The 12,573-nt window shown below is 31.6% G+C and overlaps 1 protein-coding gene across 1 annotated transcript; it reads left to right on the top strand.

Annotated features, from left to right (window-relative positions):
• The first annotated feature begins 4,466 nt into the window (after nt 1-4,466).
• LOC112527380 (serine/threonine-protein kinase PBS1-like) lies at nt 4,467-9,306 on the top strand. The gene is made up of 5 exons (XM_025137990.1): nt 4,467-4,995; nt 5,496-5,701; nt 7,521-7,710; nt 7,800-8,191; nt 8,639-9,306. The coding sequence occupies exons 1-5, from the start codon at nt 4,875-4,877 to the stop codon at nt 9,098-9,100; spliced, it is 1,371 nt and encodes a 456-aa protein (XP_024993758.1). The 5' UTR covers nt 4,467-4,874; the 3' UTR covers nt 9,101-9,306.
• The last annotated feature ends 3,267 nt before the right edge of the window (nt 9,307-12,573 follow it).

Below are 12,573 nucleotides of genomic sequence, written 5' to 3'. Positions count from 1 at the left end.
ATATATATATATATATATATAATATCTTCAAACTTATATTTTATTCAAAAATAAAAACATTATCGTTTTTCTCAAAACCACATAAAACCGTAATATAACATCAACATGAGACAGAATAAAACGAAATATTAAAATCGAGATATATATCTCGCTGCATTACGCGATTACCATTCTAGTTCTATAAAATAGAGAAAATTAAGGTTTGTGTTTTTGTCCTTTTCTTTTTGTTCCAACAAGTTATCTATACCATTCTCTAAAATATCTAAAAATCAAAGTTTGGAGAATTTTCTAGAACTTGATTGGTGGTGAGAAAAATGATTTTTTATGGGAAATTGACTCAAATAACTATTTCATCCATTCAAATTGGTAGTTGTTTATCTCTCGTGTTTACACAAATGTCACTATGTCCGCAATATCTACATGGACTTGACTAAAAGACAAAATAAAATCAAATTCCACCAGGTTAGCAAGTAGCACCAGTGCAATTGCGTACCTGAGTTGAATCTAATATTCTTTTTTTGTTCTTTAATCAGGTCCGCAAAAACACGAAGAATCTATTGGAGATGTTTTTTAGTTATATATTTTAGAGAAATTGTAGAGAACCTATCATTAATGTGGGATTCTTCCAATCGTTAAAGCATTCCAACAAATTCTCCAAATAAATTATTTTAATTATATAATTAATATTAAAATATTCAAAATAAATATTTTGGTGTTATTTTGTTTCCGTGTGAGTGTTTGGTTAGATATATTAGACAATAATCAATATAAATATAAATAAAAGTAACTGTTTGGTCTTATATAATTGCCGCACAACGTGTAATAAATAGCTTGTGAAAAAGAAAAAAAAACTAACAATATAAGAAGCATCTCAACTCCACGTCTTCCCATTTTAACATTAAATTCAACAATTTTTCCTCGATTACCTTCAATTTCACTTTTTTCTTTCATCATCGTTACTGACAACACCTGAAATGGTTATAGAAAAAGAGGAAGCACACACCCAATGCACTAAAACAATGCACACATATCTATATCTTATAGTATACTAGAATGATATTCGCTCAATGCATCGAGATACATCTTGACTTCAATGTTTCGTTTTATATTTTGGTTCTATCGTTGTTATAATGCGATTTTATGTGGTTTTGAGAAAACGAAAATGCTTTTATTTTCCAATTAAATATAAATTTGAAGCTATTATAAAATTTTGAAAAAAATAATTGATATTAGTGTCAAATTAATTATTTAAAAGTTTTCACTTTTGTGTAATATTTCTAATTCAAATTTTTATTATAATTTAATTGACATTTAATAACGAACTAACTTTTTTTTTTGGTTTAATAAATATTTTTTATAAGATAATAATTAAGTATCCTGGTAGAACTCAATGTTTATCTTAATTATATTTTAGATTTTTTATATTTAAAATTATGTTATATCATATATTTGATCATGGTTATCTGCAGTTAGTTACACGAATTCAAACATAAAACTTTAATTAGATGTACTCATACACATTCTACTTGTAATATTGAATTCTAAGTAATATGTATCACTAAACAATGCTTTATGCATAAAAAAACAGTTTTAAGAGTTTTTTGTCAAATGCTTTATAATATAGTATATATATAATTTGTTTTTTCTCGAGATTTGGATGGGTGAAACTGTTGTTGGTTGAGTTCGTTTAACATTGGACCAAATTTATTTGCTTGATTTCTCGTTTAAGCTTATTTCCTTTTGGATACTCAATTAGTCTAATCAATTAGTTGAAATTCTTATGGAGAATTTTTATTCAAAGACTTATATATATATATATATATATATATGTGTGTGTGTGTGTGTGTGTGTGTGTAACTGTCTTAGAACTTAATAAAGTAACGGTTGAATTCATTCAATCCAAAGAAAGTTTCCGAATTGAGTTCTTGAAATCTTGTAATCAAAGCTTTAACAAGTCGAGCTTAAGGCTTTGAGATGGTGTTTTTCTAGTTTGAAAAGTTGATCATACACGAGAATTTAAGAGCTTATTCAAATTCTCATTTGAAATCGACCTGATTGAAGAACTTATTTTAACATGTATAAATCTAAGGAAAAGTACAGGTTGTTAGAGTTTGTTAACAACCATATCCATTTTGGGTCTGTTTTATATGTTTACATGTTCAATGATAAGTACTGGTATCTTAACTGAAAGCAAATTACTTTTGAGTTTTTAATTCATCGTTTTAAATCCATTTTTATTGTAAGATTAGTCTAATTAATCAAATCCCAACCCCCTTCGTTTATTCTTTCAGTTGTCCGTTTTGTGGTGATAATACAAGTCAAGTATTTATGTATTTGACCCGACTTATAACTATTACAATTTTGACTGTAATTAAAACATATTATTTGGTGAACTCCGTGTTTTTTTTAATAAAGTTATATGTATATAATAATAATAATTTATAAACTTTAATTTAAAAATATTTAAAAAAATGATGAGAAAATACTTTAGAATATATTTAATTATGGGTTTATGATGTTGAAAGTGACGAGGGGATGATAAGGATTCAACATAGTCGCTTTCTTTGGTCCATAACCAAAATTCCAAATTCCACTAAATAAATAATAATTAAAAAAAAAGTCAAATATGATTCAAATTCTTATTCCCCCAAAAGCATATATATATATATATATATATGACGTTTTAAATGCCAACCATTACATTTGTACAATCAATACAACCTAATTAATTAAGATATTTATAGAAATAATAAAAGTTCATTTATTATGATTTAAATATTTATGAAAGATTACTATAGTTTATTAATTATGATTAATACTTTATATTATGAAACAATCTAAATTTTTATGAAATCACATATTTATCAAATTAAATGGATGGTTGAGATTGAATTGTATTGATTATACAAATGTAAAAAAATTGTATAATAACTCACTCCCCTCTCTCTATATGTAATTTCAATTAAGAAAACAAAAGAAATCCAATTATTGTATTGTGTGTACATGTTTCTAAATCACTTTTCATTTCATTTATGGAAAAAAGATAAAAATAATTTATAAAAGAAGCACAAATATATTAATTGATATTATTTTAATAAGAAAACGAAAAAGTCCATTTATTCCATATAAAATGGTCCAATTGATGCTTAAAGTTGTCAAATGTTAAAAGTGGAATAAACACATATTCTTGTCCGGGTTACTTTTGTTACTAATAATTTAGGTGGATAGTGAATACGACGTTTTATCTATATTTTTATATACAAAAAAAAAACGTAAACAGGATCCGTTTGATTTAATGATAGCAAGTCCATATATCGAGTTGGTCATTTAATTTCCATCATCGTTTTTGATTTGTGTACATCGGACATAACCTTTGTTTCCGTGTTTGTACGTAACATTGATTGATAAAGATATGACACGTTTTAGGAAATGATCAAATAAAATATAACCAATGTATGTCATCGTCTAGAAAATGCAGCTTTTTATTTATCATCTATTTCACCAGTAAAATAGTATCAAGATTAAGAGGTTGTTTATTTTTTTATCCCATTAAACCTTCCATGAGTTAAATTATCTCTCGAGATAAATATGTTCGATTGAGGAATGGGAGACGAAGAGTTTGATGGAGGCAAAAAGAAAGGGTTGGATCATTTCTAACGTGTTTATGACATTAATATGTTTGATATCGCTTAACGAGGACAAACAGGGGTCCTGACTTATTCCATATAGCTATTTTCGCTTAATGGCTTAATAAGCCATAAAGAAACACCCCTCTATAGTTGAGCTCTTTAGTTGGTTTTGTATTAAGTTATGCATGAATCAAGTTGTCTATGTGGATTAATATATCTGTATAATTGGAAAGATTTTTGCTTTAGAGATTTTATTTTTCATAGATGAAAATAACATGTTTTTTTTAATTGGAAATAACAAGTTTAGAAGAAAAAAATTTGACTTTCTACATAAAGCCTCACCCTAAAAGTTTACTAATTAAATCACTTTTTATATTAATAAGTCAATATCAATCAGTAATGCATAATTGACCGAATAAGTTGTCAGTCATGTTAAATTCATTAAGCTGCTAACAAACAAACTCCAAGTCATCCAAACCATCAAATTCATAAGCTATAAGTAAACAACTTTAAATATAAAAAAGAATTGGTTATAAAAACATATTTTAAAATTTTAATTAGTCATAACTTTTATTTAATATTTTATTTACTAAATAATTTACAAGACAGATGGTTTTGAATTTTAAAAAGATATTTATAATTTAATTTTCGTTTTTAATAAAAAATATATTAGGTGTGAAAAAGGAAAAAGGGAAATAGTAGTTCCCAACTTCCCATGAGTTAATCGCAACACCAAAATTCCAAATGGGTTTTTATGCACACCATTAATTTTGGTCAAAATGGAGTGTGAATGAGAGAGAGAGAGAGAGAGAGGACGTGTCGTGGATGAAAGGTGCATCTGTATACTCGTAGTGTATTCTTTTATGGTGGAATCAATTTCTTGAGGTCAAGTTTCCATTCTTTCATTCTAATACTTCTACAGGAAAACCAATCGAAAGAGATCTTACATCCAAGAATCATCGTATTCACAACATCTCGTACTCGATTTGGTCTTAGAATACAAACACACAATCTTTTGGTCTAAAACAAACAAACCCTTCATTATTACCTCAAATCGGCTCTGTTCTTCTTCCAATCTTTGATCACTTAGAATCAAGATTAGCTTCTTCTTCTGGGTCTCAATCAAGATTCGTTGCTATGCATTCGGAAATCTAGTAGCTAACGATTTGATTGTAAATTAATTTCCCCTTTTCAGAGTTTTGAATATAGATAGAGAGAGAGAGAGAGAGAGAGAGAGAGAGATTAATGGGTTGTTTTTCTTGTTTTGATTCGAGGGTGGAGGAAAAATCGAATCCTCAGAAAGTTGGGGCTGATCGTCCTGAAGTCCACCCATCTGCTCCTTCCAATATCTCCAGATTACCCTCTGGTAAGTTTGTTGTATTGTGTGATTACCAACATTGGTTCTTTGATCTGATCTGGGTTTGTATTCATTACGAATCCCCTTTTTCTTTCTTACATCACCATGATTGATTATTGCTTCGGATGTCCTAAATGGGTTTCTTCTTTTTCTTACTTCATATTACGTAGGCCCCATCAAATCATACCACAGATCATCATTTTCATAGAAATATGACTAGAATGAATTGCTACCTATATGATTGATCCATTAGAGCTATAATGGTTGAGATGGCTTAATCAAGTGATACTATATAGCACCCTATAAGCAATCTAGTGCCACTTCTAGTTCAATTATGTGCCATTTTAGTTTCCAGAAATCAGCATCTAAGTTGGGCAAGAAACCTCTGTAAAGATTTTCTTGATCTGTGGAATTGAGCTGTTATTGATCTTGTGCAAAATTTTATTGTACATGATAAATGGGTTCTTATGATAACTGGTTTTATTACTGTTAAATTATTGGATTTGCAGGTGTCGATCGACTGAAATCAAGAAACAATGTGAGTTTGAGGAGGGAATCATCGGGTCCAAAAGATGGACCTTATAGTCAGATTGCTGCTCATACGTTCACTTTCCGTGAGCTTGCAGCTGCAACAAACAATTTCAGCCCTGATTGCTTTTTAGGGGAGGGAGGCTTTGGCCATGTGTATAGAGGACGTCTTCAGGGTAGTGGTCAGGTATACTCTTTCTGTTTCTACGATTTTGATTTGTTGTTCGAAGAGATGACTATTGTATGTGCCATCGTGATCAAGTTGTCAACTTTTATTGATTGAGAAATTCTTTAATCTTTAATAAGATACACTTGGGCATTTAGATAACCAAACAAACAGAGTAAATCCCACGTAGGTAGGTCCCCCCCCCCCCCCCCCCCCAACCAAGTGGGGGGAGGGGGGGGGGGGAGAGATGTACACGAACCTTCTTTCTATTCCAAGGGGCAGAGAGGTTGTTGTCGTGAAGACCCTTGTCTTGTAAATCAAAAGACATGGTTGAGGAAAATATGTTAAAACAATCAAGGAAACGTGAAGCGCAATACTAACAACTGCTAATACAGAAAGAAGAAGCCAAGAAATCCCTCTTTGTGACGTAAGGCTCTGATAACCTAATCGTCACTGCGCTACCCCTCCCCCGACTCACCCTCTAAATTCTCCAAACTCCCCTCTTCCTGAGTCCCGACCAAGCTACATGTCCCTACTCAACACTCGGGGATTTTGATCTTAAATATATATTTTAGGGCCTGTATGTTAGCAGCTTAACGAGCTTAATGGAACTCACAGCTTATTCGGTCAGCTATACGTGACTGTTTGGTAGTGGCTTAATGATATAGAAAGTGGCTTATTCAGAGTAATCTTTTACGCCGGGGGGAGGGGGAGGGGGAGCTTTATGCAGAAAGCAAAAAAAATTCCAAACCTGTCCCTCCCAATTAAAATACACTCTTTTTCCGTCTATGAAAAAACCCTCACAAACAATAACCTTTCCAATCTATATAGACAGATGAATCCACACTCCATATAGGACTTAATGGAAAACCAACCAAACAAACCCTTAGTTATTGTATATAGGGTAGTTGAAGAATCCGAGCAAAAATAACAGTGGCTATCCTGTGTAAGAATAAGCATTCTTCAGTTTCTTGTTGTGCGGGTAAGCTTAGTCCAAGAAATGTCAATTATGATCCATCATTAACCTATGGTCGAATATTAAGATGATAGGTGATTATCTTGTTTTGGAGTGCATTTGTCTTGACGTTATTTCTCAAGCCAGCCTTTTGGTTAACACCACCGTGTGTTGTTATATAAAAGGATGAGAATAATTGCAATTTATAGTAATATGGAGTTCCTTCATCCATAATCTACTTGATGGCTACATGGAGGGTAAAACAAAACAAAACAAACCCAGGGCCAGTTTGTTAGCACTTAATGGGACTGACAGCTTATTTGGTCAGCTATACATAACTGTTTGGTAGTGGTTTAATAATATAGAAAATGACTTATTCAGTAAGCTTCTAGAGAGGAGCTTTATGCAGAAAGCCAAAAAATTTCCAAACCTGTCCCTCCCAATTAACGAACACTCTTCTTTCATTTATGAAAAAACCCACCTAAACAAAATATTCCCAATGTATACAGACAGATTAATCCACACCGACAACTTCATTCATACAAGACTTGATGAAAAACCAACCAAACAGCAAGTTTTTTTTGGGGGTGGGAGGTGGGGGGGGGGGGATAAGATGTATGTAGACGTATCCTCTTTCTCAAAAGATGGAGGGATTGTTTATGAGAAAACCCCCCCGGCTTGCAAAACAGATTTGGAAAGCATAGCTGTAAGCCACAACATTTATCATATTCCATTATCTCTTAATCCGTCACATCTCTTGTTGAGCTATTTCTTGAGCAAAGGCTTAACAGACTTCTTACTTGATCTCATTTTACTTGGTTAATCATATTTATCGTCCAAACCATATTGCTTAAAGTTTGTGCTTATTAACTCCGTGTTTTACAGGCTATAGCTGTGAAACAATTGGATAGAAATGGGCTTCAGGGTAACCGGGAATTTCTTGTGGAAGTTCTTATGCTCAGCCTTTTACATCATCCCAACCTCGTGAATTTGATTGGGTACTGCGCTGATGGGGACCAAAGACTTCTTGTTTATGAATTCATGCCGTTGGGTTCATTGGAAGATCACCTTCATGGTAACCATTTTGGTGTTTTTCTTAAATTATAATAATCCAACAAAGTTGATCGGAGGCTGCAATCTGAATGATTGATGTACTATTTGCAGATCTTCCACCAGATAGAGAACCGTTAGATTGGAACACAAGAATGAAGATAGCCGCTGGTGCAGCCAGAGGTTTGGAGTTTCTTCACGATAAGGCTAACCCACCTGTTATTTACAGGGACTTCAAATCGTCCAACATTTTGCTGGGTGAGGGATTTCAGCCAAAGCTTTCCGACTTTGGGCTTGCGAAGTTGGGTCCCACTGGAGACAAGTCTCATGTTTCGACAAGGGTCATGGGAACATACGGTTATTGTGCTCCTGAATACGCCATGACTGGTCAACTCACGGTCAAGTCTGATGTTTACAGCTTTGGCGTGGTCTTTTTAGAGCTTATTACTGGTCGCAAAGCCATTGACAGCACTGCACCACAAGGACAGCAGAATCTCGTCACATGGGTAAACTTCTTTGTTTCCATCCCGTGGCTTGTTTTGTTTAATTAATATAATCATGTTCTCGAGTGTTTTAAGGTTCTTGCTGCATCTAACATTCAATTGAATAAACCTATTGCCGCATTGTAGAGTCGCTCTAATAAGTTTTTAGGCCCGGGAGATTCCTTGCTAACGTCCCATGGATGGGGCACGTCAAATACATCTAAATGTTCTAATAGACTGTTTTATAGGACTTAGCTTTATAGGACCAATTGACCAAACAATTGTGCGTCTTATGGAAATGTGTTACAGTAAGTTGATAGGACGTTTTTGGGTGTCCTAACAAGTTTTTTTTTGACATTATTTATAAAAGTGTCTGATAAAAACAAGTGTCCGATAACCAATTTTGTTGTAGTGACATGGTTATACGCTCTTCGAATTGTGAATAAATTTATGCGTTATCTGTGATTGCAGGCACGACCCTTGTTCAACGATAGAAGGAAATTTGCATCATTGGCAGATCCGAGGCTAGAAGGTCAATATCCAATGAGGGGACTCTACCAGGCTCTAGCCGTAGCTTCCATGTGTATCCAAGAACAAGCTGCTGCTCGGCCTCTTATCGGAGATGTAGTCACTGCCTTATCTTATCTTGCGAACCATGCTTACGACCCTAGTGCAGCTGCAGCCACCGGTCATAGCAACCGACACAACAACGGGGAGAAAAACGGACGAATTTCAAAGAACGAAGAAGGTGGAGGATCGGGGCGTAGCAGATGGGATCTCGAAGGATTGGAAAAAGGAGACTCTCCGAGAGAAACTCCAAAGATGCTGAACCGAGATCTTGATAGAGAACGGGCTGTTGCAGAGGCTAAAATGTGGGTCGAAAAAAGACGGCAAAGTGCCCAAGGAAGTTTTGATGGTAATAACAACGGTTAGCCGGCGAGTTGTTCTGTATTTTGATCACTAGAAGGAACCGAAGGATGATTCGAGTTTTTGTTTTTGTTTTTTTTTTTTCCGTTTTGGCCGACACCCGATTTAGGAAAAGCTCGGAGAAAGAGTGTATAGTGAACGATGAGGAGAACGGGAAAACTTGCGACGTTTTATGGTTCATTTTTTGTTCTACACAAAGAGGCGTTTCAGTGCTTTGTGGGTGTCTGTTTTTCTACTGTAACATATTGGTTGATGACATGATACACAACACAACATGGTTTTGGTCCATTCTTTTAGCTCCAACAGCATCCCGTTTTTACTCGCCGGAAAATAGTCGGTTTATCAGGGCTGATTTCTTGCAATCAAAATTTGTCGGGATTAGTCTCCAGGCATAGTTTGGAACACCCTTCAAAATTGGTCGGTTTTATAAATTGTAAGATGATTGCATAAAAGAGTTTTCTTTTATTACGTATGGGATTAATTAAAAAACGGTCGGTGACGATTTGCACAAAAGATATTAAAGATCTTTTTGTAAACAATTTTAAGTGGGTGTTTAGGATTGCTTATAAAAACAACTTATTGACTTATTCCGGTGTGACACCGGTAATAAGCACTTTTGAGYGTTTGGATAAACAACTTATACCGGTGCCAAACTGGTAATAAGGAGTTTTTGAAGAAGTTAAACCCTTTTAACTTATAATAAGTTGATAAATACTTTTGTAAAAAAAACATAAGTTGTTTCAAATAAACAGTCCAAAATACCCACTAAATAGCTTGTCAATAAACTAACTTATAAGCTAGTTTATATACATTTAAATAATTATTTAAAAAATAAATTAATTTTATAAACTAGTTTATATTTATAAACCAATTCATAAAAATACAAATTATAATATATACTAAAAACGTATACAAATATAAAATTGAGCAAGAGACTCCCGTACGATTCTTGCAAGTTCCAGAAGCGTCTATCTGGGGTTACACCAAAAAGATTTATAATAAACAACTTGTACATTTTGGACGCTATTTCTATTATCAAAATCTAGTAGAAGGTATTCATGCAATATAATAAAATATATCTGAATTTTAATATTTTATTTTATTTTTATTTTTATCGATGTTATAATATGGTCTTAGCATCAAATTAATTATTTAAAATTTCTTATTTTTTGTGTAATTTTTAATTCATTTTTTTAATTATAATTTAATTTAAGTTCAATAACGAAGTAATTTATATTTGATTTAATAATATAATTTTCTTATAAAGGCAAATTATTTTGTTAGAACTCGATAGTTATCCTAATTATATCTTAAAAAAATTATATTATAAATTGAGATGTTTATCCTTCATTTGATTATGTTTATCTGCAGTTAATTACATTAATTCAAAACATGGAGATTTAATAAGTTATATTTATGCATAATTTACTTGTAATCTTAAATTTTAAGTAATATGCATTAATATACAGTACTTCATGCATGAAAAATGGATTTTAAGAGTTTTTGTCAAATGCTTTATAATATAGTATAGATATACTTGAGTTTTTGAAAAATTCATTAAAAAGGTTATTTTTGAGGGTTGGTTTTGTCCGTTAGTAATTTTCTTTTCAAATTTATCAAAATAGTCATAAGTCTGTAAAACTCTATTTTTGCAATTGTGGTTACAACTAAACGACAAAAAAAATTAAATTTTCTACCCTTATCCGTAAAAAAATTACATTTTACACCAAGATCTGTAAAAAAAAGTTACATTTCTCACTCAGGTTCGTAATTTTTTTACATTTTTCACATAGGTCCACAAAGAAAATTAAGGACCTAGGACTATTTTGATAAATTTTGTAAAAAAAAGGTTAAGAGGTAAAACAACACGAACAAATTGACTATTTTAATTAATTTCCTAAAGTTGTTGGGTATTGAAGTGACGCTACAAAATTATAGTATTATTTTTTTTTAACGAAAAAAGTGTTTGGTCAGATTTTCTAAAATACTTTTTTATTTAGACTCTTTTTGGTTTTCTGGATTTTAATTAGATTTTTAGGCGGGTTTTATTCTGGTCGAGCCTGTCATCAAAATTTCAGTCTGGTTGAGTTTTGAGACTTAGCTGGGATAGAGTTCCAGGTTCGCAAAGTCCGGGTATTTTTAGACCGAACTTTGGGTTTGGATTTTTTTGTACATATCTATATGATACCTTTCAAAACTAAACCAATTAATTGTTTATTTAACATTAATTTGTAAGAGAAACTCCAACAGATTCTCTAAAATGAAGAATTTGAGGGTTTTCTGCAAACTTTTTGCTCAACAAATTCTCCATAACTTCATCCAAATTGAAGAAAAAGTAGGAGGCAGTGTGAAATTCTCCAAATATTACAATATAATTAATATTGTAATATTCAGAATATAAAAACTGTTAAAGTTGATTATATGTCATTTTTAAATTTTAATTCTCTATTTTAGAAATTTCTTAAAAAATCCATCAGATATACTCAAACTCTACAGAGGATGGTCGCACAACACAAAACGCAGAGCATCTCTAAAAGGAAAAATTGAAGTGTCTTCTAGAAACTACAGTTTAAAAGAGTTCTTATAATAACCTCACATTTTCTCAGTTGTTGTATAAAAACTTTAATTCTTACCTTGAATTTTGTATGAAGTAACATTTTATTAGTTTTTAAATTAAATGTTTAATATTTATAATAAAGAATAATAATAATTATATATGTTGAAAAAAAAATACATGGGGTCAACAAAAGAGGATTCTTACAATAAGCATCGGTGTAGACTTTTATAAAAATTCTTAATTTGGTGAATTAAAATTGACGTGGCAAAAAAATAAATAGGTTTTTGTAATTTTTGTTGTCAAATTACTTTCAATTCAACAAATTAAGAATTCATAGGAAATTCCATGAACGAATTAACCCATTTTATAAGTCCATGTATTTTTTTCAACATCAATAATCATATAATATTTATAAATAAATACTAAATATTTAATTTAAAACATATAAAAATCTTGCAAATTTTTATTTTGCACCAACTTAAAGGTAAGAATCAAAGTTCTTTTACAAAAACCAACATAGATAATTCTTATAAGAACCTTACGTCTTTTGAGTTTTGAACAAGAATCTTAGATCTTTTCTCGAAGTTGATATGAAATGACAATTTGCTAGTTTTTTTTTATATTTTCTAGATTTGTATATCCAACATAATAATTAATAACTATATATATATATATATATATATATATATATATATATATATATATAGGGCCTATTCAAGGGAGAACTGAGTTGTTTGTGGTAACTGTGAAAACCAATATTAACCACAAATCAATAGATAAATTAGGAAATTTATAAATTTGGTAATTTTAAATTAAAATCTTAATGTAAGGATATTTTTGGTATTTTAAAACTCTCCTCTCTCCTCTCTTCTCTCTCTGGCCACCGTTCTCCGGCCTCCGGCCACCATCCTCCGGTGATACC

The sequence above is a fragment of the Cynara cardunculus genome, assembly GCF_001531365.2.
Source record: "Cynara cardunculus var. scolymus isolate 2C chromosome LG 15, CcrdV1, whole genome shotgun sequence".
In the NCBI taxonomy this organism is placed as follows: Eukaryota; Viridiplantae; Streptophyta; class Magnoliopsida; order Asterales; family Asteraceae; genus Cynara; species Cynara cardunculus.
Note: the sequence above shows the minus strand (reverse complement) of the source record. Positions and strands in the feature narration are given on the sequence as shown.